The sequence below is a fragment of the Camellia sinensis genome, chromosome 13, assembly GCF_055761805.1.
Source record: "Camellia sinensis isolate YWXY chromosome 13, ASM5576180v1, whole genome shotgun sequence".
NCBI classification, from domain to species: domain Eukaryota; kingdom Viridiplantae; phylum Streptophyta; class Magnoliopsida; order Ericales; family Theaceae; genus Camellia; species Camellia sinensis.
This window is the reverse complement of record NC_138973.1, coordinates 101,717,091-101,743,839: the sequence shown is the minus strand read 5'-3', so window position 1 is coordinate 101,743,839 and position 26,749 is coordinate 101,717,091. Positions and strand designations below refer to the sequence as shown.

Below are 26,749 nucleotides of genomic sequence, written 5' to 3'. Positions count from 1 at the left end.
CAAATCTGTTAAACACGGGTTTTATCTGTTCAAATTTTGAACCCAATAGATTTGTATCTGTTTATTCAAACCGAACAGGTACCATACCTGTTCATTCAAATCTGTACCTGTTTAATTCAAATTAAACAGCCACCACTTCATCTATAAATAGGCAGTCCCTCATTTAATGTTTTCACTTCAATTTTCATACTTCTTCTCTGCAATAATTCTCTGCATTTTGCTGCATTAAATTTCTGTGAGAAAGAGTATAAACACTTAGTGTGTTCGTTGTGCAAACAATTTGTAGTGCTGCTATCGTTTGATGTTGATCATTTTATCTTGAGAGATAGACGTCCATAATCTGAAAGCACCGTGGAGAGGACGAGTCTGTCTTAAGGACACAGTGTTAAACACTGGACTTGATTAGAAAATTTGTTCAAGAAATTAATTTGGTAAGTAATTATTTTATTTTCTAGTTTATTATTTTTCTGTTTCAGATTTTTATTTTGTTTTTGTAACAAAATAAAAATCTGTTTTATTTATTTTATTTTATTTTCTGGTTGGATTTTTGTAATCAAACAAATTCTCTCATTTCATTTATTTCTTCTGTATTCCATTTGTTGTTAAGTACACGAACATAATTTATTTTTTCAAATACAATGAAGATTATCCAACAATCTTAAGACATAATATTTTTTGGTGTCTTCATTGTGTTTAATTTTCTATGCTTTCACAAAGTGATATTCTGGTTGAAAAATACAAATAGTAATAATATACTGTTTATTTTCTTTGACAACTAATAGTAATATACTGGTGTCATTAACAATTATAAAATATTAATTTGTGTTACAGAAAAATTATTGTGGTATTTTATTTTTCTAGTTTTAGTTACAAGAAAAGTAAAATTGTTTTGTGTTACGATTTATTTTCTGATTTTAGTAACTAGAAAATTAATTTGTGTTTTGGATTTTTTCTGATTTTTGTAATAAGATATTATGGCTACTGCAACTGGAAGTGGTACTCCAATTGTTACACCAACTTCGGTCCCTATTCAGAATCATGTTCAAGTTCCAATAAATCATGGAGAAAAATTAGAAAAATTTAACGGTACTGAGTTTAAGAGATGGCAGCAGAAAATGTTGTTTTATTTTACAACTCTAAATCTGGTCCGATTTCTCCGTGAAGAGGCTCCAGCACTTAAAGAAGGTGAAAGTGATCGGCAAGTTTTTGCCGCTGTAGACACTTGGAAGCATTTCGATTTCCTGTGCAGAAACTACATCCTCAATAGCCTTGACAATATGATGTATAATGTTTACAGCCCTCTGAAAACAACAAAAGTGTTACCCAAAAGACAACCTAAGAAGGGAGTGAATTAGGTTTTTACAATTAAAAATTAATAATACCCTAATAAAAATTATGAATAGCACAATAGATAAATATAGTTGATGAAATAAAAATAAATAAAACAAGTGTTCTAACAACTATGTCAGTTAAGGATTTTAGCATAGTGAAAATGTGAAATATAGTTACAGTAATTTAAATAAAATAAAGAGATAAGGGAGAGAGAGGCAAACAAATTTATAGTGGTTCCAACTCGGCCTACGTGTGATAACCCTGGTCCGTATTATGCTAAATAATCCTAATTATGATTGTGATTATGTGTTTACTATGGTTTTGAGTGCCATTTATATGAATATATGTGGTTTTGAATTTGTATCTGTTCACCGTAAGGAAATCTGTTTGATTATATGCTTTAGAATTTAAATTGAAGGCCTTATTGGCCACATAAATCGAAATTGACTACGCCATTGTGATTGGCATAATTTTTAGAGCCTACAGTGAAATTTAATTGAAAATTGATTCGGATCAGATTAATTAGATTAAATTGATGATATAGTGCTCAATTATTTAATATTAAAGAAATGTGTTTGAGAAGGAGCTTATAAAGGGCCAATTTACACCCTCATTCACTTCTCTTGAGCTAAAATCAGATTTGCTCTCTAGAGAGAGAAAGAGAGGGCCGGATTTAGTGAGAAAGGGGGTGGAAGGATTGAAACTTTGATTTTGAAGCTTGGAAATCTTGAAGATTAACTCAAAGAACTTGAGTATTTGAAGCTCCTAAGTGAGTAATCAACTTTTAATTTATGAGTTGAGTATGTAATTTTGTGAATTCAAATGGTAAGGTAGCTCATGGCAAAGATTGAGTTGAATATGAAGTTAGAATGCACATGCATGCATGATATTACTATGAATCACCATGAATTGTCATGAAATTGCATAAGCTAACATGAATAATGTTGAACATGAAGAATTGGGTACCAATCTTCACATGCATGCATAATTTTCATGGGTCTCATAATAATAAGTGTCATTTGTATGATGTGAAATAGAAATGAAGTCAAAAATTGACATGCATGTTTGATGATGGAAGATATGGAGCTTATATGAGGGTTGAATGCATGAGCCTTGATTATACAAAAGAAATGTTGATTAATTTTGAAGATTGGACCATGATTTTGAGCAATTGGCCTCACATTGTTGTATACTCATGATATATAATGTGTTTCCCTATTTTTGGTACCTTAATTCGAGCTTTGGAGCCTTTGAATATCAAGTTTGAGCCTCAAGAACAATTCTGGATTTTCCAGAATTTGGCATGTCTGCTCGAGCGGGGAAAACGTCACTCGAGTAGGAAATACGAGCTCCAAAAAGTTTTGTAGACATGGGCGCCCGCTCGAGCGGGGAGATTCACGCTCGAGCGGGGAGCCATGTAGTGAGGCTTTCAGCTCGAGCGTCCGAATCCACGATCGAGCGTAAAAACGAGGCAACCAGTACTTTTGCAGACCTAATGGGTCCGCTCGAACGGGGACCCCTGTTTCAGAAAATTTGTAAAGGTGTTCTGTGTTTCATTTTCCATTCTCCTTCACTTTTATGTACTCTTAGGCGCGCATTGAGCATTATAAATGAATTAAAAGGATTAGAAAGAAGCCTAAGAGGGATGTATGAATTAAGAACGAATTGAATCGTTTGTGACCCGTATGTGTTATGTAATGTGTAGGGTCGAGCTCAAGGGTAAATCCACCGGCAGAACACTGTGAGTAATATCTTAGTAAATATATTTTGAAGTATGTTATTTGTCAAATTGCTTATTTCCCTATAAGTCTTATAAATCTGTTAAATTGAATCATGGACAAATGTTTGCAATACAATTGATTAGGCCAAAGGCCGTTGGATACAATTGATTGGACCGAAGGCCGTCTGGCATAAATGAAAGAATGAATAGGCCGAAGGCCGTCTGACATAAATGAAAGAATGAATGGGCCGAAGGCCGTCTGACATAAATGGAAGAATGAATGGGCCGAAGACCATCTGACATACATGAATGAATGATTGGGCCGAAGGCTATCTGATACGAATGGATGGGCCAAAGGCCGTTTGACACGGATGATTGGGCCAAAGGTCGTCGGACAGGAACGATTGGGCCAAAGGCCACCGGATATGAATGAGTTGGGCCCGAGGCCATTTGATGTGTTTGGAACCGCAGTCACTTGACCTATATATATATATATATATATACTGGATAGAAATATGAATTGGGCCCAAGGCCATCTGATGTATGTTGTTCTAAATACTGTTCGTGTATCTTCTTTATTTGATATTATTCACTAGGCTTTCGCTCACGCTCATTCATGTGTCTGTAGATGAGCCAAGGGAGGTCCAAACCCAGCCTTAGTGAAGTTTGTGAGAAACAGTCAAGGTGTTGAAGAGTCAGCCCAAACGTCTCGCGCACAAGACTTGTCTTCGCCCCTTTTGTTCTTTTGACATGGTTTAGTTATATGGGCGAAAACGTTGGATTACTTTTGTACATAAACTTTGGGTTTGGCTGACTTAGACTTGAACGATCCTGTATGTACAGAACTTTGTGTTATTACATATTTTTTATGTGAGTTATTAACATATATATGTATGGATGTTATAACGTGCCATGTAAGCACAGCTCTATGGACAAAACTTTGAAATTGTTTCCGTTTGGCCCCCTTAACTCTGTTAAAATATGTCTGATTCGGTTTAGTTCCGTAGGTAGTCTCATGATTACTGGCCGGTTATGTCCTTAACCCATGGGGGCAGGTTGGGGTCATGACACTACGTCCACTCCTCAAGTTTCACTTGAGATTTTCCACTATGCTCTAACTTCACGGGGGTGCTAGCAACCTCTTTACAAATGGATCAATTCTCCACGGATTTTACACAGACTTTCTAAGTCAAGAACACTGAGTGTACTACACTCTTACATAGTTGAAAAGAATGTGTTTTTGCTTTCACAGAAAGTTACAAAAATTATCTCTCAAAGATAGATGTAAAAATGAAGCTCTGGTTTTTCTGTAAACCTCACACAGGAAAGATGGGTTTAAAGCTATACATCTCAGTGTATAATTTTCTGAAAGAGGATGTAAACAAAAATTGAAGAACACTTCTCAGAGAATTTTTTAGAGAATAAATGTAAGTGATTATAAATCAAAGAATATTTTCTAATTTTTTGTAACTTGTTTACATTGGAGGCTTTGGTATATATAATGAAACTTATAGCCGTTGTATTCATTTGAATTTATAGCCGTTGTATTCATTTGAATATCTTTCACTCCATCATTACTAATTTGAATATCTTCCACTCCATCATTACAAATTTGAATATCTTACACTTGAACCTTTTGAGCTGCTGTTGTACTGGGCTGTTTGAACCTCTGTTTTTGGGCTATTTGAACTCCTGATTTAATCAAATCTTAAATACATTCTAACAACATTTAGGATAAAGGTTTATGTGAAAAATAATAGGGCAAAATAAATTTTGATTATATTTTTCTCTTTCAAATAAATTAAAACATAATTAAATAAATCATCAAAATAAATGTCGATTCTATTTTTTTCTTTCAAATAAATCATCACAATAACTTTTGATTATATTTTTCTCTTTCAAATAAATCATCAAAATAAATTTTGATTCTATTTTTCTCTTCCAAATAAATTAAAACATAATTAAATAAATCATCAAAATAAATATGTCTAACAAAAAGAATTATGGGATTCTTTGGAGAAAAAATACAAGACAGAGGATGTTGGCACAAAGAAATTTGTTGTCCGTAAATTTCTGGACTTTATTATGGTAGACTCCCAAACGGTAATTTCTCAAGTTTAAAATTTTCAAATAATTTTGCATGATATTCATTTTGAAGGTATGTCTCTTATCGAGTCTTTCCAAGTTGCTACTTTAGTGGAAAAGTTACCACCGGTTTGGAAAGATTTCAAAAATTATTTAAAACATAAACGCAAGGACATGTCCATGGATGAATTGATTGTAAGACTAAAAATTGAGAAAGATAACTGAAACGCTGAAAAAAGGAATAGTAAAAATGCCATTGAGTCCAAGGCTCATGTGGTTGAACAAGTGCACAAACTACATAACAAAAAAAGGAAGTTTACTGGAGATGGACTTAAACAAGGTGACAACAATGGCAATAAGAAGTTCGAAGGAAAATGCTATAATTGTGGCAAGACCGGATATCGAGCTTCTGATTGCCGTCGCCCTAAGAAGGATCGCGAAAATACAAGCAAGAAGACCACCAGTCAAACCAATTTGACAAAATTCGATTACACCTCTAACGAGGTAAATGACATTAATCTCTCTACTGTGGTGTCTGAGGCTAATTTGGTTGGAAATCCCAAAGAATGATGGGTTGACACTGGGGCAACTCATCACATTTGTGCGGACAAGAAGATGTTCACTACCTACAATGTAGCGATCCCAGTTTTGCCACTTCATTGATTATGTTGGGGATCAAGCTACCCAGTCAGCTCGCGGGGGTCCAGGGGGCAGCGCCCCTTGGCAGGTTCAAGGGCAGCGCCCTAGCGAGGATCGAGCTGCCCGGTCAGCTCACGGAGGTCCAAGGGGCAGCGCCCCTTGGCGGGTCCTAGGGCAGTGCCCTGGCAGGGTTGAGGGGCAACGCCCTCAAAGCAAAAATGCAAAATGCATTCAAAGTTGCTTGTCTGCTCGAGCGGTCGTTTATGCGCTCAAGCAGAGAATGTTTAGTTTTAGAAATTTAACCTGTCTACAAAAGTACTGGGAAAGTATATTTGACACTCAAGCGAGACTTTCCACACTCAAGCGGACCATGTTATATCAGTTCGTGAATCTGATATTTCAGATCACTTTTGTATATCTCTTTCTTTAAAAACCCTTTTCTCTCCCTTCTCTCTACATTTCCTTACGCTAAATTGGATCAAAACCTTGATTTCACAAGATCCATTAGAGTTCTGCCATAAGTTCTTCATCAAAGTTGGTTAACTTCTCAAGGGCTTCGTTGTATGCGATGAAGATTGAGTTTCGACACTGCTGATTTTGGGGGTTTCATCTCATTTCTTCTTCAAAACTTAAAGTAAGGATTTTCTTAGAGTTATATATATATATATTTTTGCAAGATCTATATGATTTTCGAAATCATCTTTCGATAGCTTTGAAAATTAATTATTGATTCAAGAAGTTGAGCGATTTTGAAAGTGGGTTTGTCTCTTGTTCTTGTAAAATGATCTTATGGGTTTTGATCTTCGTTGATTGAAGAAGAGATGATTTTGAAAAGTTTTCTTTCAAAGGATTTAAGTCGTATAGTTTTGGTGAGAAAACCTAGAATTTGGAGATTTTTTTAAAAGAGACTGAAAATTCATGAAAGATATTATTGTATTTATTTTGTGTGTCAAAATAAATGGATGTTTGGAAAATTTCTTATTTATATTTATATAAATGATGAATTTTAGGGAATATGAGAATTGTTATTCATTTTGGAAATTATTGTTCAAAACGTTGAAATAGTCTTGAAATGACTAATTTTTTAGGATACTTGAGAAGAAGGAATTGTGTTATTCCTTGGATGATGAATTGGAATAAAAGTATTTATATTCATCTTGTGTTATTGGCATATCAATTCATTTGATTACATTAAACTTTGAAAGTTAATTTGAAAACTTGCATTGAGAAAAGAATGTTGAGAAATGGAATGGCTTTGGGGTAAATATATTGGTAAGTCTTGATAGGTGGTGTAAATGATATTGAATAAGTTGGCCTGAAAGTCCGGGGTGAAAGACCGAAAACCCGCACGGATAGGTGTCGAGCCTTCCGGTTAATACTAGTAAAAATGACAATTTGATAGTACTCGTATAGTCTACTTGCAGACACCAACCTAGGGATTACCAGAGTCTTATTTACAGCTCTTGAAATGAATTGTTAAGTTTTGAAGAATTGAAATTGCATGACATCATTGAGCATGATAATTTTCAGAGATGAAGATGTGATTTTCTTTCAAAAGGGCATAGCATGGCATGTGCATTTCATCTCTTGAGACTTGTATAAAGTGTATATACTTTGTTAAGGATTTCCTACTGGGCTTTATGCTCACCTTATGGGATTTTTGTGCAAGAAAATATGTGATGATGCCGCCTAACTAAAGGCGAGGAAATGTGCGTTGAGAGTATGAGATTCTCATTTTGCTGTAACTCTGTGTGTAAGCTAAGGGCAATATGTGTGTGGGTTTGAATTACCGTTTTGTGTAACCAAGCTCAAGCCTTAGAAACTTGTAAACCCTTAGGGGTATTTATTTGTTTATTTACTTGTTGTTGGATTAATGTATTGTTGCATGAAGAACTATTGCATCACGTAATGTAAGTTTAGAGATTTATATTCGGTTCTCCTTGAAAGAGCCATGATTGTTGTATTATCATTTGGGCTAGAAATTTGGGGCGTTACATACAATAAGACTGCAAATAATGAACAATTTTTCATGGAATATTCTTCTACTTCTACTGTGGCTGGACAAGGAAAGGTGATCTTGAAAATGACATCAGGGAAGGAACTGGCCCTCAACAACGTACTGCATGTACCATACATCCGAAAAAATTTAGTTTTTGGTTCTTTATTAAGTAAAAATGGTTTTAGGCTTGTTTTTTAGTCTAATAAATTTGTATTAACAAAGAGTGGTATGTATGTTGGTAAGGGATACTTGAGTGATGGTCTCTTCAAGTTGCATGTAATGACGGTTGTACCAAAACTTGCTATTAATGAGAATAACACATTTTTTGCTTATACTCTTGAGTCGAATTTATGACATGGTAGATTAGGACATGTAAATTTTGATGCTTTACGTAGATTAATTGGTTTGGATTATATACCAAAGTTTGAAATTAATCCTAATCACAAATGTGAGATTTGTGTAGAAGGGAAACTAACTAAGGCTCCATTTAAATCGGTTGAAAGAAAAACCGAACCTCTAGAATTAATTCATACAAATGTATGTAATCTTAAATTTGTTCAAACTAGAGGAGGCAAAAGGTATTTCATAACATTTATCGATGATTGCACAAGATATTATTATGTATACTTACTTAGAAGTAAAGATGAAACCTTAGAAATGTTTAAACTCTACAAAATAGAAGTTGAAAATCAACTAGATAAAACCATTAAAATGGTTAGAAGTGATAGGGGTGGTGAATATGATGCACCATTAAATGAATTTTGTGCACAACATGGCATTATTCACCAAACTACAGCACCTTATTCTCCACAGTAAAATGGAATTGCTGAAATGAAGAATAGAACCCTAAAAGAAATGATAAATGCCATGTTACTAAGTTCAGGCTTACCACAGAACTTGTAAGGGGAAGCAATATTGTCTGCTAATTATGTTCTTAACAGAACACCCCATAAGAAAACCAACAACACTCCTTATGAATTGTGAAAAGCTCGACCACCTTCTTACAAATACTTAAAAGTGTGGGGGTGTTGGGCAAAAGTTGAATTTCCTGTTCCGAAAAAGACAAAAATAGGACCAAAAACAATGGATTATGTGTTTATTAGTTATGCTTAGAATAGTAATGTATATCGGTTTCTGACGTATAAATCAAAAATACCTTATATAAATATGAACACTATTATAGAGTCAAGGAATGCTGTGTTTTTTGAACATGTCTTTCCGTATAAGAAATGATAGGAATTAAGTTCACAGAAAAGAACTTGTGATTGTACACAAAGTCAAGAGACTAATGACAATCAAACACAATAGACTAGTAATAGTCTCAACCGGCAGGATTTAACTGATGATAAACCAAGACGAAGTAAGAGAGCAAGAACATCAAAATATTTTGGTCCAGGTTTTTTGACATACCTATTAGAAAATGAACCTCAAAACTTTAAGGAAGCAATAACAGGTCCTGAAGTACCTTTGTGGAAAAAGACTGTTAATAATGAAATTGAATCCAATATGCAAAATCATACTTGGGAATTGGTGGATCTTCCACTTGATTCTAAACCTCTTGGATATATGTGGATATTCAAGAGAAAAATGAAAGCAGATGGTTCAATAAACAAGTATAAAGCAAGACTTGTAATAAAAAGTTACAGACAAAAAGAAGGTTTGGACTATTTTGACACATATTCCCTTGTGACAAGAATAATATCCATTCGCATGCATATTGCTATAGTAGTGTTGTATAATTTAAAATACATCAAATGGATGTTAAGACAGTTTTCTTAAACGGTGATCTAAATGAAGAGATCTATATGGAGCAACCCGAAGGGTTTGTAGTGCCGGGGCAAGAAAAGAAAGTTTGTCGGCTTGTAAAATCTCTTTATGGATTAAAACAAGCACCTAAGCAATGGCATGAAAAAATTGATCATGCTATGCTTACTAATGGGTTTAAGATAAACGAATGTGACAAGTGCGTCTATATTAAAAACACTAACAAAGGTTATGTCATCGTTTGTCTTTATGTTGATGACATGCTTATCATTGGAAGTAGTCAAAATATGATCAAATCAACTAAGCAAATGTTGAATAGCAGATTTGATATGAAAGATATGGGGGTCGCAGATGTTATATTAGGAATGAAAAATACTAAAACATCTAATAGATATACATTATCTCAATCACATTATATTGAGAAAATTCTTAGTAAATTTATCAATGATGACATGTATGTAGCTAGAACACCTGTAGACATCAGTCTTTATTTACCAAAAAATAAAGGTGATGTGGTCACTCAGTTAAAATACTCCCAAATCATTAAAAGCCTAATGTACCTAATGAATTGTACTTGTCCTGACATAGCTTATATAGTCAGTAAATTGAGTAAGTACACTAGTAACCCCAGAGAAGACCATTGGAAAATGATCATTTGGGTTCTTAGATATCTAAGATTTACCCGTGATCATGGTTTGAACTTTACTCGATATCCAACAATACTCGAAGGTTTTGTGATGCCAATTAGATATCGGCTACTAAAGATTCAAAATCTACTAGTTGATATGTCTTTACTCTGGAAGGCACTACTGTTTCTTGGAAATCCATGAAATAAACATGCATCGCACTATCCACAATAGAATATGAGTTCATTACTTTAGACAAAGCAGGAGAAGAAACAGAATGGCTTCGTCACTTCTTAGAAGACATTCTAATGTAGCCAAAACCTATGCCAGCTATTTGCATTCATTGTGATAGTCAATCTATAATAGGCAGGGCATAGCCTATTGCAAGATTGAGAATTATTGTTCATTTTGGAAATCAATGTTTTGAACAATAATTTTCAAAATGAACAATAATTCTCATATTCCCTGAAATTCGTCATTTATATAAATATAAATAAGAAATTTTTCAAACATCCATTTATTTTGACACACAAAATAAATATAACAATATCATTCATAGATTTTCAGTCTCTTAAAAAAAATTCCCAAATTCTAGGTTTTTTCACCAAAACTATACAACTCAAATCTTTTAAAAAAAAACTTTCCAAAATCATCTTTTCTTTAATCAACAAAAATCAAAACCCATATGATCATTTTAAAAGAACAAGAGACAAACTCACTTTCAAAATCGTTCAACTTCTTAAATCAACAATCAATTTTCAAAGCACTCGAAAAATGATTTCGGAAATCATATAGATCTTGCAAAAATATATATATAACTCTAAGAAAATCCCTACCTCAAGTTTTGAAGAATAAATGAGATGAAACCCCAAAATTTACGGTGTCGAAACTCGATCTCCACCGCACACAATGAAGCCCTCGAGAAGTTACACAACTTTGATGAAGAACTTCGGTCTAACTCCCAACGGATCTAGAGAAATCAAGGTTTTTATCCAGTTTAGCGTAGGGAAATGTAGAGAGAATGGAGAGGAAATGTTTTTAGAGAGAGAGAGATATATATACAAAAGTGATCTGAAATATCAGATTCATGAACTGATATAACATGGTCCACTCGAGCGTGGAAAGCCCTGCTCAAGCGTCGAATACACCTTCCCAGTACTTTTGCAGACAAGTCAAACTTCTGGAACCAAACATTCTCCTCTCGAGCGCATAAACGACCGCTCGAGCAGACAAACAACTTCGAATGCATTTTGCATTTTTGCTTCAGGGGCATTGCCCCTCGACCCCGCCAGGGCGCTGCCCTCGGACCCACCAAGGGACGCTGCCCCCTCGACCCCTACGAGCTGACCGGCCAGCTCGATCCCTGACCTGCCCAATCGAAGCGACAAACACATGAAAGAAGGGTCAAAACCGGGATCGCTACAAGCCGGTTCTATGAGAATGAAGAGGCTAAATTCTCTAGAAGCACTCATTAACAAACAGAAGTGTTCAAAGCCAAAATGAATACAACCATGAGAACCACGATATGTCAGAAGATATTTTGTATGAAATCTATTGTCTTGGCTTACACAAACGGCTGAACAATTCAAGGCATCGCGTCCATTAGTTAGCTAGTAAGTCTGATAGGTTATCACTAGGGAAGGTTCAAGGCCGAAAGCTACCTATCCTAATGCAAGATATTTTTGATTTATACTCTTTCGACAAATTTTGCATATTGTTGCATTTCCGTTGTCATCAAATTCCATTCATGTGAAAGATTGTTAGAAATGGGTTTTGAAGTTTTGGAAAAAAAATAGAATTTTTCCTCAACTTTGGTCTATTTTTTAGGTGGGACCCATGCGCCAAATTTGGCAGATCTAAGTGGTAACGCGTTCTATGCCGTGTTTAGATTCACGTAGTATATTTGGTTGCTCAAAACCATTATCGGGTGAATGAGAAATTGAAGCCAAAGTGAGCTATATGGAAATGGAGTTTTTGGTGGAAATTTCTTAAGGGTTGAATAAAGGCTTGTCTCACATTGGTTTAGTGGGAAGAAATTTATGGGTTTATAAAGCTTGGGATTATAACTTGGGGAGGGTCTCAAGAGGCACCCCAAGTTTGTAGAAGGGAGAGGTTATGGGCAAATTGGGCTAGACCCATTGGACCCAAAAATAACCACACGCGCGCCGCCACTGCTGCCACCACCGTCTGTCCGGTCGGGCGGGGCTGGGCCTGGACTTGGGTACGGGTGCGTGGTGTGTGGTTTGGTTGGGCTTGTTCGACCCAATACCTATCTTTTTGGGCCAAAAACATTTGAAAGTTATTTTCTAAAATTAAATTCTAATTTTTTGGAATTTGAATTTCGGAAATTGAATTCAAAATGGGCTCCGTTTTTTTTCCCCACCGGGACAAATTCAAATCTGTTAAACACGGGTTTTATCTATTCAAATTTTGAACCCAACAGATTTGTATCTGTTTATTCAAACTGAACAGGTACCATACTTGTTCATTCAAATCTGTACCTATTTAATTCAAATTAAACAGTCATCACTCCATCTATAAATAGGCAGCCCCTTATTTGATGTTTTCACTTCAATTTTCATACTTCTTCTCTGCAATAATTCTCTGCATTTTGTTGCATTAAATTTCTATGAGAAAGAGTGTAAACATTTAGTGTGTTCGTTATGCAAATAATTTGTAGTGCTGCTATTGTTTGCTGTAGATTATTTTATCCTGGGAGATAGACGTCCACAATCTGAAAGCACCATGGAGAGAACAAATCTGTCTTAAGGACATAGTATTAAACACTAGACTTGATTAGAAAATTTGTTCCATAAATTAATTTGGTAAGTAATTATTTTATTTTCTGCTTTATTATTTTTCTGTTTCAGATTTTTATTTTGTTTTTGTAACAAAATAAAAATCTGTTTTATTTATTTAATTTTATTTTCTAGTTTGATTTTTGTAATCAAATAAATTCTCTCATTTCCTTTATTTCTTTTGTATTCCGTTTGTTGTTAAATACACAAACAAAATTTATTTTTTCAAATACAGTGAAAATTATCCGACAAATTATGCTTTAACCATTCAGCTATTGTCCCTTATCACTTTACCCCCTTCAACTATAAATTCTAAAAACTAACCTTTTAATTTTTAATTTTAATTTTTTCAAGGTTCGTTTAACATTGGCTAATATAGCCAACTTTTTGTGTTGGGACTTTTTTTGTCTAACTTTTTTAGTCTCGTTTGCATTTTATTTTGAGACTTTTTTGACCTTTATTATCAAACTTAACGTCCCTTAATTGTTCATCGTATAGCTGTAATTTCCTTACTCCCCTCTTTGTCTTCTTAATAAATCGGGGAATATTCTGAACGTACCGTCTGCAAACATACTGGGTCTTAAAAGGTGCACGACTACGGTAACTACGCCTATATCCACTGGCCGCCGGTGTCCTTGACCTCCGGTACGCAAGGGGGGTCCGGTAATGGCTGCTTCCTATTCCTTCCATTTTTTATAAATAACTCCAAATCTTTTATACGAACACTTCTACAGGATCTGTTACCTCTGCTAACCCTTCTGTTCAGACACCTTAGCTTTGATATTTTTGCCCTCTGATCTTCGTACACCGGAACAAACTTCACCGGAGCTCTCCGCCGGCTCTCTTCCCACAGTCCTAGTTGCCACGTCAAAAAGCGATCTACACACATTTGAGTGAACTGCCCGTAATTCTCGGGATACTCTTCTAAGGAGTACAACATTGTATACCAAATAAATCGACAAAAATGGCAGAAAGAAAAGGAGGGACGAAACAAGGTACCAGAAAATCACCTCAGTGTAATAACTCTCCAACTGCAAAAGCATATCTTTCATATCTCTCTCCACCGACAAATATCTGAGGCTGGACCGAGATATATAGACAGCTGTAAATACGGAGATTCGGAATTTAAAATTTGAATTCCCGCCCATTACTGTTCAGTCACGCGGAATTCTGTGCACCTTTGCTTTATCTCCAAGCAAAAACACCACGATCGTGACACGTGGATGGACAGGATCCGGCCACGTCTACTCACACCACTCACACCAAATAGTGATTACTATTTGGTGTGAGTACGGATTTCATCTCCGCCTTACACGTCACCATCCGTACGTCCATCGACGGATGAAATTGCCTATCGGGTACAATTTCAACAGGGGATTATACTTTACTCCCTTAAACTATATCACTCAATATCACTTTATCCCATTGAACTATCACCCAATATCATTTTTGATTGGGGATTTTTTTTTTCATTTTATCAATAAATTAATTTTTAGATTGTTAGAAAAAAAAAATTGAAAATCAAACCAAACAGAGAAAAATATTTATGAAGAAATGTAAAAAATAATAATAAATAAATAAATAAAATCACAAAAGACCAAAAAAAAAATACAAAAATATTTTTTTTTTTTGGTCTTTAGTGATTTTTTTCAAAAAATTATTCACAAATATTTAATGTTTAGGTGCATTTAACAATTTAAATTTTTTAACTAAAATATGTTTACTAAAAAAAATTATAAAATAAAAAAACTTAAATTTTATTTTAAATTAAAATCAAACATTTTCTTTTAGTAGAGGGGGTAGAGTGTTATTAAGTGATAGTTTAAGAGGGCAGTGTGTAATTTACTTTTATACTTAAAAGGGTATTTTTGTCACAAAAGTCTAAAAGATGAAGAGGGCCTAGTGTTATAATTTTTAATTCAATAAGTACAGTGATATTAGACAATAATTTAGAGGGATAGATGTAATTTTTTCTATTGTTAATTTAAGGATAAATTACAAATATATCCTTTGAGATTTGTTTAAAATATAAATTATTGCCTATAATTTTGAAAATTACATTCCGCCCATTGAAATTTCTAATTTTATAACAAATAGCCGTTTTATAAATAAATTATTAAGTAAATTAATAGTTTTTAATAATATCAAAATTTTATTTCAGTTAATAATTTAAATAACTTTATTATCGTATAGAATAATAGTTAGAAATTTTATTTTTTTCAATTAATTCTATTAAATAAAAAATTATAACAAATGATATTTATAATTTTTCAAACTACAAGAAATAAAGAAAAATTAATAAAACATTGATCTCCAAGCATCGTTTGGGAAGTGGGTTGGCTTTTTTACTTTTTTAGCTATTTTAGCCTGAGGCTAAAAAGTTTGGTTTGGGAAGGGCTTTTGGTTTTTTTTTTTTTTTACTTTTTTAACTTTTTTATAAGAGAGAATGTAATGATTATGAGTTGAATGTGATGTTTTGTCTTCTTAGGCTAAAAAGCCTATTTTGTTTTTTGTGGCTATTTTAACCAAAAAAGCCTCTAAACCAACTTCCCAAACGGAGCTAAAAATAATATGAGAAGTCCAACATATTTTTTATTTTATTAGTTAAAGTTTCTAAATAATATTATTAAAAAAAATTTCAACTCGTCATAGATAAATTTCTCTGTAAATAACTAGAAATTTCTTTCTATAAAGATGTTGAAAAACAAAAATTATTATAAAAATATTACATTTTTTTTATTTTATAAAATTTTAACATCAAAAATCTTAAACTAAAAAGCTTAAGAAATAATTCATGCAAATCTCAAAAATTGTATTTATAATTTATCTTTAATTTTTAAAGTTGTAATGACACATTGGAATCTAGTTGAGAGCAAGGTTTTGAAACCCGAACCGGACCGGCCGGTTCAACCGGTTGAACCGATGACCGGATGGGGTTCCGGTCCGGTTAGCCCTCTTAAACTGGCCAATTGCAAAAATCGGACTATTTATTGAAAACCGGTGAACCCACCGGTTAAACTGGTGAACCGGTTGACTCGGTCACGGGTTGATCGAACCGGTCCGGCTCCTTTTTTTTTTTTTAGTTTTTTTTTTCTTTCTTTCTTTTCTTTTTCTTTCTTATTATATATATATATATATATATTATATATATATAAAATATAAGAATATAAGAAAATTTTAATTTGAAACTCTTTTTTAAGGGTCTCTTCTTGTGAGGAATTCCATTAAGAGTTTTGATGAAATTATTGTGAAAGTCTTCACCTATTTATAAGAAAAAAAATTCTTTCAAAAAGACTCAAGAAATCCATGTGGGATTCAATCAAATGTATTGGAGGGAATATTGAAATTTTGATATCCCTCCAAAATTTTTGCTCTCCTTTCAATCAAATTATTTGAATTAAAATCATATGGAGGGAATATTAAATATTTGATTTCATCTTCCAAAATCGAAATTAATAATATTTCAAAATATATTATTATATTTTTCAGTAAAAAAAATATTAAGACAAATATTTAAGATAATTTAATATTTTTAATTTATAATTTTATTACTTATATTTTTATTTAAATATAATTTTAATATATTTATTACGTCATGGTTCAATTTCGGTTCAACCCGACGGTTGAACCGGTGACCCGTCCACTCGATCCTTTTTCCAGTTCGTTCACCGGTCCGGTTTTTAAAACATTGGTTGAGAGATGTATTAGCCCAAAGAGCGCTTTAGCCTGCCAGTTATGCTATGTAGCTCGAATCTTCCCTTCCCGGAATCCCCCCCGAAATCAAAACGATGTCGTTTTATTTTTTTTTCAAGAAGAAGAAAATCAAAAAAGAAGAAGGAAGAAGAAGAAGAAGAAGAAGAAGAAGAAGAGAGAGAGAGAGAGAGAGGGAGAGACCGAGACCAACATCAACCATTCATCTTCAACATCAACATCATCAGATCCAGAAAAAAAAAAAAATTCAATCGTTCATCTTCATCATCAACATCTTCATCAACATCACCATCATCATCATCAACACTAGCCAACAGTTTTATTTTTATTTTTTTCCCTTCGGGCTGGGCTGCGACAATTGAGGCGGAGGGGCTGGGCTACGACGATCGGAGGCGGAGGCGATTGGCAGCACCAAGGATCCTCTAGAGTATTTTTTTCCTAAAGTTTTCTAAAGTGGTGTATTGTGTGGTTGAGATTTAATGCTGAAAAATTGATGTGACTTGTCATTAAATCTCAACCACACAATGCACCACTCTAGGAAATTTTAAGAAAAAAAAACTCTAGAGGATCCTTGCTCGATTGGCGGAGGCGATCGACGAAGGCGATCAACGACGACCCCCTCTCTCTCTCCATTTTCTCTTACTCTCTTTATCTTTCTCTCCCTCTTTCTCTTCCTCTTCTTCTTTTTCTCTCTGCGTTTTAGCCATAAAAAGGAATGAAAAAAAAAAAAAAAAAACTACCCGAAACAACATCATTTTAAACAATCAAAAGATTTGAGATAAAGAGATTCGAACTACAAACCATTGTCCTTAGCCTGCTATGCTCTATCCATATCTCCACCTTTTACTTTTTCCAACTCTCTCCACCAACCTTCCTCTTTCACAACATGATGCATTCCTTAAAAGTCAAGCAAGAATAAACCCACCACCATTTCCCTAACTCTCTACATTCTCTATCCTCCTTTTCTCTCACATCACACCACAAAGCGCAAAAGCTACCGCACGGAATTACACGAATTACAACAGAGAGAGGCCACCACATCACACTCACTCCACAAACCAAGACCCTTTTCATTTTACCATCCAAAACAAAACAAACAGAGAGCAACATGGTGATCAAAAGCAATAGAATCGACGATGTACCCATATCTTCCTCCGATGAGCTCCGCAACCCGTTTGGCCAACTGGGTGTGGACCTGTCCGACTCGGAGCTCCGGGAAATGGCCTACGAAGTCCTCGTCGGAGCCTGCCGGAGCACCGGAGGGAAGCCGTTGACTTATATTTCTCAGTCGCAGAGGACGGCGGCGGTGGAGAGGTCGTCGTCGTTGTCATTGTCTTCGGGGGCGCCGTCGCTGCAGAGATCTCTGACGTCGACGGCGGCCAGCAAGGTCAAGAAGGCCTTGGGGTTGAAGAAGAAGAGTCCGAACGCGGTTGCGGGTCAGAACAACCCGGTGGGTTCGGGTAAGGCCAAGAAACCCGTGACCGTTGGTGAGCTGGTGAGGATCCAGATGAGGGTTTCGGAGCAGACCGATTCGAGGATTAGGCGAGGCTTGTTGAGAATTGCTGCTGGCCAGGTGATCTCTCTGCAATATATACATATATGTATGTGTATGTGTGTGTTTGGTTGCTGAGAAAATAGAGGGGAAAAGGAAAAATTCATTTGTTTAATGTTGATTTGTTTCAAAAAAATGTAAAATTTGGCCAGTTGAATAGTTGCATTTGGGCTCAAATTTAGCTGAAAGAGGTTCTATGATTTATCAGGGGAATTTGATGGTGGAAATTTTGAATTCATAATTTTAGCTATTTATTTATTTATTTATTTATTTTTTATATCTCCTTTCTGGTGTTTTGTGTAGCCTCTGTTTGATTGCTGAGAAAATACGAGAGAGAACTTCACTTTGTTATGTTGATTTGTTAAAAAAGGAGAAAATTGGCAAATTGAATTGTTGCATTTGGGCTCAAATCAACTTAAAGAACTTCTATGATTGATTTATGAGGGGAATTTGATGGTGGAAATTTTGATTTCATAATTTTAGTTATTTTTTATTTTATTTTCCTAACATATTTTCAGTCACCAAGAAGACAGATATTGCTATTTTCTGTTTGTTTGTAGTGTCTGTTATTTCTCATTTGGTTTTTTTTTTTTTTTTACTTTATTATTCCTTTAATATTAAACTTTATGTGGTGTGGCTTCAATTTCATGTTTTTATCTTTTTGGGTTGTATCTAATCACAATTGATATTAATGGCACTTGTGGAAAAAAATTTAAATTTGAATCTATTGAATTGAGAGATTCCATCATTTTCATTCCTGCTGGGTGGGTGCATGTTTTTTTCTATATATATACAGGTGTCTTCAATTATTAGGCCTTCTTGTTTTTTCAAAAGATGACGATGTATCTTTATTATTGGTAATTCAGCACGGTGTGGCTTCAATTTTATTTATTTATTTAATTTTTTTTGGGTAGTTTTTATTCACATTTGATTTTAATGGCACTTGTGCATAAAAATTTGAAATTTGAATCAACTGAATTGAGAGATTCCATCATTTTCATTCCTTGTAGGCGTGTTCATCTTTTTTTCTTTTTTTAAAAAATTTTACACAGGTGTGTTTTAATTTGCTAGGTGTATTTGCTGATTGTAATGTGTCTTTATTATTGGTAATTCAGCATTTTTATTGAATAGTCGGCAAACATGACTAGTTGAAGTAGAAAGTGAACTAGGCAACCATTTTGGCAGGTCCTCTTTAATTTAGTTAAACGGCAAGAGAATGAGCTTATTTCGGAAAATCTTTTTTTGTATTTATAAATTGGGATTCCAACTTTTTGGGTTATATTATAGCCCAAAATGGGTATGTTAGTTGCTTAATGCTTCGAGTGAATTGATTTGGAAATATAGAATTTAAGTCATATACATAGAGAAACCTAAGATGCACGGACACTTTTATAGAGGAGGCGTGTTGTGTCGGATCCGGCACTCTCGAGACACTCCTAAAATGTGTCCAAAACTTTTTCAACGTGTCTTAATTAAAATTTTCAATTTGCAATATCAATCACTTTACAAACATTTCTTGGACACTTTGGTAACATTTCTTGAACCCTCTGAACACGACCTATTTGATGAATTTCTTCATAGTTAGTGCATTTTTCAAAATACAACTTTGCACTCTAAATATGCTTTAAAAAATTTATAAGATAAATGCATCATGTCTATTTCAATGCTCTACAATTATTTTGTATTCTTTAGATTGCAATTGTTATGTGAATGACAACTTTGAATAAACTATTCATATATTATAAAATTTTAATGTATGGCATATCGTGCCCTACATTTTTTGAAAATGACCGTGTTGGCATAGTTATGTCATGTCGCATGTCTGTGCTACTTGAGGAGAAACTGTTGAAGATTCAATATTTGTTCATTTAGTGACTAGGTTAGGAGTAGTAAATTTCAGTGCACTTAATCATTGGCTTCTGTTATGCCTTTTTTTCCAGCTTGGAAGACGAATTGAGTCAATGGTTCTTCCACTTGAACTATTACAGCAGTTTAAGTCGTCAGATTTTCCTAATCAGCAAGAATACGAAGTGTGGCAGAAACAAAATTTAAAGATTCTTGAAGCAGGACTACTCTTGCATCCTCACATGCCTTTAGATAAGGCAGACACTGCTCCACAGCGGCTTCGACAGATAATACGTGGGGGCCTAGAAAGGCCCATAGAGACCGGAAAGCAGAGCGAATCAATGCAAGTTCTCCGGAGCACTGTAATGTCTCTTGCATGCAGATCATTTGACGGATCCACCTCTGAGACATGCCATTGGGCAGATGGAGTTCCGTTTAATCTCCGACTCTACCAAATGCTCCTTGAAGCTTGCTTTGATGTGAATGAAGAAACATCCGTTGTGGAAGAAGTTGACGAGGTTTTAGAACTCATAAAGAAGACTTGGGTTGTCCTCGGAATAAACCAAATGTTGCATAACCTATGCTTTTCATGGGTGTTGTTCCACCGTTTTGTTGCCACTGGACAAGTTGAGAATGACCTGCTCTTTGCCGCGAATAATCTGTTGGCGGAAGTTGAAAACGATGCAAAAGCAACAAAGGATTCAGTTTATTCCACAACCTTGAGTTCGACATTGAGTCGGATTTTGCGTTGGGCAGAGAAAAGCCTTCTTGCTTATCATGATACGTTTTACAGTGGTAATATTGAATTGATGCAAATAGTTGTATCTCTGGCGGTAATATCGGCTAAGATATTGGTAGATGACATTTCTAATGAGTATCGCAAGAAAAGGAAAGAAGTTGATGTAGCATGTGACAGGGTTGACAATTACATCAGGTCATCAGTACGCTCTGCTTTTGCTCAGGCAAGTATGTAGGATTCGGAATACTTCTAGCTCCTATATTCAAATGAGTAATGAAAAAAAAAAAAATATAATTTTCATACAGAATGATGTGGTCTCTTTTGGTCTTTTCATTTCAAATCAAAACACCTGCTATTTTGGCTTGTAATATCAAAAACATCATTCTACATCATTCTGGATGAGTTTTTTTTATGAAAATTTTGTATGTAAATCATTTTCCTATTCATATAAATGTATTCCTATTTTGTATATTGTATTATTTATGGATTTTGTTTTCCTCCTTAATGGAACACACTCTTCACCCTAAATTATTTCTTAATTGTTCCTATTTGTTATCGTCACCCAATATGTATATCATTTTTGTTTTGTATAATGCAGAAATATATATTTTTTGATAACTAGGTGTACAGACCAGCTTGCATGCACCTCAACCAATCCTCGGGCCTTGAAGTTAACGACCATAATATGCACAAATATATTTTAGTGAGCTTGTATCTTAAATTGTTTATAGGAAGTGCGATCCATTTTCTGTTTAATTTGCTTGAATCTATGTTACATGGACTCGTGTGCATGTATCAGATGTAGGTGCATATCCAAGGGTCAGACTTTCCTAAACCTAAATCTTATGATATTGAGATATGTATCCAAAAGTTAGGTATGGATAGAGAGACGTGTCTTGAACACTTATATATGTTACATATTGTATAATATTCTTAGATAAGATAATGTAAGTTATTTAGAAATGAACTTGAAATTAAAATAACGTAGGAAAAATATGGAATTTCTACCTCCTATCCATGTGAAAGGCATGAAATATTTCTTTACTAGCAAATGTGAGCTTCTTCTTGTTTATACATTATATAAAATTAGAGGATCCAAGTGTCTAAATTAGGTACAGGTGTTGGACACATCTCACACCCTTAATGTTGTCATATCTAGTAGACATGGGTGCTGTGGGAGAAATAGAAGCGTTCATGCAACACTAGCTTGAACACAGAAAATGAAGAAGAAAAATCAAACAAGTTGTTCTTTAAGAAGTACTAAATTTTTCTTCAATGTGCTTTGCATCCTTGCACAAGACATTAGTGAACTACTCAACTGGCCTTTATTTATTTATTTACTTTCATGAACAAATTTGTTTGGATTTTACTGAGCTTGTATCCTAAACTTTTATGTCAGATAATGACCCATTTTTTTCTGGTTGGCTTGCCTTATGACAGAAGATGGAGACAGTAAAATCAAGCAAGCGGTCTTCTAAAAACCAGCAAAATCCTCTTCCTGTTCTTTCCATTCTTGCACAGGATCTTACCGAACTGGCTCTTAATGAGAAGGAGATATATAGTCCTATAATGAAGAGATGGCACCCTCTTGCAGCAGGTACAGCCGTAGCCACGCTTCATGCTTGCTACGGAAATGAGCTGAAGCAATTTGTATCGGATATTGACGAGCTGTCACCTGATGCAGTACAAGTGTTGCTAGCTGCTGATAAGTTGGAAAAGGTTCTTGTTCAAATTGCAGTTGAAGATTCAGTGGAAAGTGAGGATGGTGGGAAGGCAATAATTCAGGAGATGGCTCCATACGAGGCTGAAACTGTGATTACCAGTCTAGTGAAGGTGTGGATAAGGACGAGAGTGGACAGACTTAAGGAATGGGTTGACAGGAATTTGCAACAAGAGGTGTGTAAACCTAGTTTAAGTTTTCCCCGAAATTTAACATTGTTATCACCTGCTAGGTCTAACCAATAACATTTACAGTATTAATTTTTTTTGGATATGTCTAACCAGGAAAAATATCACACAAAATGCTCTACACGCACTTTTCTCTTTGATATCAACCTCAAAGAGTTCAGTAAGGCACCTTGAGTTATTATCATTTGGCATCTACAGTCATGTAGCACTACTAATCCAAAGTGTAAGAAACTTATGTTCAGAAAGGGGATTATTCTGCCAGTGAATGGCAGGATTCCAGTCAGAGAGGATCCCGGCAGGGATTGTGGGGTTTAAGATAGGAGATCTAATCATGATCATAGTTTGGAGATATAAGTGTTTGTTTGGAGGATAAGAAGGTGTAGAGAACAGGGGATGAAGAACAGGAAGAAGAGGAAAAAGAAGTAGAAGCTGATGATAAGGTTCAATTCCATGCAAGTATCCATATATATATAGATGTCATAAATTTTCTGCAAATTTGAGAACTACTCATTTGTCCGATTACTAAACAAATAATGGGTTGATCTTGCTTTTTAACTTTTCATTTTTCTTGGAATGGTACGCTGTTGGTTTCAACTTTAAAGTGTTAATTCCATGATTTTTTTGAGTTAATTTAGGACATTTTTGTCTGCTTCTTGTGTCTTCATGTCATCTCGCTAAAGTGCCAATTGAGAAGTTCTACATTTAACTCATCTGTATCCCAATTTGAAACTCTTGTTTATTATATTCATACAACCGAACTTACAAACCTCTTATTTCTAGGTGTGGAACCCACAGGCAAACAAAGAGCGATTTGCTCCGTCGGCTATTGAAGTTCTACGAACCATGGATGAAACAATAGAAGCATTCTTTTTGTTGCCAATAATAATGCATCCAAATTTGCTTCCTGATTTGATGAACGGTCTTGACCGATGTCTTCAACAATATGTATTGAAGGCAAAATCTGGCTGTGGTAAATATAACGAAACCTGCAAAAAACCTCTCTATTGTCAAGTAATTATACTCATTTTTGCAACTTCTAATTATCTTTCCTGGTATGTAGGAACCCAAAGTACTTTCATTCCCCCCATGCCTGCCCTGACCAGATGTAAAACTGGTTCAAAATTATTTAAGAAGAAAGAAAAGTCTTATACAACTCAGAGGAGGAAACCTCAGGTTGGGACTACGAACAGAGAGAATTCAATTGGGATTCCACAGCTATGTGTTCGTATTAACACTTTGCAGCATATTCGAACACAGTTGGAAGTTTTGGGAAAGAAGATAATCAACCATCTGAGGAATTCTAAATCTGCTCATGCGGATGATATTGCCAATCGGATGGAGAAAAAGTTTGAACTTTCGGCGGCTGCTTGTGTGGAAGGGATCCAACAACTTTGTGAGGTAACTGCGCATAAGGTTGTATTCCATGACCTAAGTCATGTTCTTTGGGATGGTTTGTACGTGGGTGATGTTTCTTCCTCTCGGATAGAACCGTTCCTTCAGGAGCTTGAGCAACATTTGGTGGTTATTTCTGCAACGGTGCATGATAGAGTCCGGACACGTGTTATTACTGATGTAATGAAAACGTCTTTTGAAGGGTTTTTGTTCGTTTTGCTTGCTGGAGGCCCTTCTCGTGCTTTTACTTTGCAAGATTCTCATACTTTGGAGGAGGATTTCAAGTTTCTAATGGATTTGTTCTGGTCCAATGGGGACGGATTGCCAGCTGAGTTGATAGATAAGCTTTCAACCACTGTGAAGGGCATTCTTCCCCTTTTCCGTACTGATACTGAAAGCCTTATCGAGCAATTCAGACGTGTTACTCAAGAAAGCTTCGGGTTTTCTTCTAAATCCAGGCTTCCACTGCCTGAGACTTCAGGGCAGTGGAGTCCCGCTGAACCAAACACGCTTTTGCGAGTATTGTGTTACAGGAATGATGACATGGCTACGAAGTTCCTCAAGAAAACATACAACTTGCCAAAGAAACTGTAATTACTTCCAAATCCTTCGAGATGAATGACAAGTTTGACACGATCCTTATGTAAGAATTGCAGCGGGATTATTCTTGTAGCGTTGCTAGCATTTTTTGCAACAATCAGAACATCAGAAGCTCTGAAGTGGGATTTTAAGTGGCTAGATTCTACTCTGGAAGCAAAGAGTTGTATAGTATACATATGGTTTGATTGTTTGGTTTAAGCTTCACTACTTACTTGGTAAGTTTATAGGAACAACAGACTTGGCCTTCATGTAGCAGGTTAGTAAGCTTTGGAAGTCAAGACTCAAGGAAAGGGCGCAAAGATCAATTACTGATCTTTCACATGGGATGATCATTATGTTTGTTCCACTACGATTAGAACAACCCGGTGAGCTTCTTTGGCCATCAATGTGCCTTCTTTTTTGCTCTCTTTTTTTCCCACTTTATAGCCTCTGCATAAAAAAATGACAAATTTGCAGGATAGATAGAGAATTAAGTTTGCCTATTTATCATAGAAATGTGAAAGGGATAAGTTTGTAGTGTGTTTGCCATTTTGTATTTATATTTATTGTTGTCTAATGGTTGAAATATAGCTTGCTATTTATCTAGTAAATTTTATTCTTTCTGAGGTTTTAAAGCCCATATTTTACATTCCTTGGAGTAGGCTGCATAATATATTGTCGTTTGAAACTCTCTCTCTCTCTCTCTCTCTCTCTCTCTGCAATCACTGCACAAATGTAAAGAAATCTCATGTCTTTTATCTAGAGTGAAACGTCTTTCCACTTGAACAAGTCCGTTTCAAGCTGAGCTATTTTAATTACTCAACTGTGCCAAGGCACTGTTTGCCAACCCTACAGCCCTTTGGTAAGTTGTTCAGAGCTTGGCTGGAAAACTTAAAGTACTTCAAATTATATTTAAGCTTGACTTCTTGTTGTTCAAGTCCATCTCAAACGAATTTTAAGCAGGCAAATCACAAACCGAGCTCGAATAACTTGTATTTTATTGTACATATAATCAAGTCGAACCAAGTAGTAATTGTGTAAAGCCTAGTTTAAAATTTTAATGAATTTTAAAATGTGTTCAAATTTAATTTTTTAACACAATCAGTAAAAATTTCAAACGAGTTTTTAATTAGTAGATTTATAACCGAATTTTACTTTACAGAATGAAGATCAATCTCCTAGGATCTGGCGTTTTTGCCAATGCACCGGGGGGCCTTCAAATTTGCATGAAAACCAACAGGGAACATGTCTAATGTTCCCAATGCCACTTAGTGTGGCTGTTTCTTGGGCTGATCTTTTCAGGTTTGGGCTGTAATAGCAGTTGGTGCTGTGACCATGGTTTTGGATGGGGGGCTCTACAACTTAGTGACCGTGAGGCACCATGACAGCATCTGGTGGTTATTTGAGGTTTAATACATACTCAGAAAGGTCAAATCAGGTTAAATGAGAGACTAGAGAAAAATAGAGAGGTGAGAAAAGAAAAGACATGATTATAGAGCGTTATGTGATATAGTATAAGATCACCAGATGCAACTGGCGGGTTCACCTCAATGTAACCTACTTCGAAGTTAGCAAGGGCGCCTCAATCAATGAGTTGAAGTTCTTGTGGAAATTCCTAGAAGGATTCCAAAAGCGCGAGACTTCGGTTGCTGGGCCTGCCATTAAAAACGATCAAAGCCAAAGCTAACTTTTTAAGAGTAGAAATTCACAGCTAAGAGCATCTCTAATAGTTGATGTCAAAGTCAATTTTTGGTATGCTATGCTAGTGTCAAGATACTAGGCGATACTGCTCTAGTGCTACAAATATCAACCTGAAAATGTTGAAGTCCCTATCATGAGAAATAAAGTGAGAGAACTTTGCCCAAATGGCAGACCATTGAAGACAGTTGAGATATTGCCAGATTTTGCTTTGGCTTGTGTTTTTAGCACACCACATAATATGAAGAAGCCAAAAGGAAAGGGAAGAAACAGTGCTGCATTTCCATTGTCATCCAAACAAAACATATCAAGGGAAAAAACAGGAGATGCAGTGTAATCCAAGCCAAGCAATCCTTGAATAC

The 26,749-nt window shown here is 35.1% G+C and overlaps 1 protein-coding gene across 2 annotated transcripts; it reads left to right on the top strand.

The window, feature by feature from the left end:
* The first annotated feature begins 17,457 nt into the window (after window positions 1–17,457).
* On the top strand, window positions 17,458–25,300 carry LOC114277457 (protein unc-13 homolog). 2 transcript variants are annotated; one of them, XM_028219349.2, is made up of 6 exons: window positions 17,501–18,247; window positions 20,167–21,033; window positions 22,251–22,407; window positions 22,495–22,706; window positions 23,499–23,688; window positions 23,779–25,300. In XM_028219349.2, exons 1-6 carry the CDS (start codon window positions 17,783–17,785, stop codon window positions 24,702–24,704), a joined length of 2,817 nt encoding a protein of 938 aa, XP_028075150.2. In that variant the 5' UTR covers window positions 17,501–17,782; the 3' UTR covers window positions 24,705–25,300. The 2 variants fall into 2 exon arrangements, with proteins under 2 accessions (XP_028075149.2, XP_028075150.2); XM_028219348.2 differs by having other exon boundaries at window positions 17,458–18,247; window positions 22,251–22,706.
* Window positions 25,301–26,749: the final 1,449 nt, after the last annotated feature.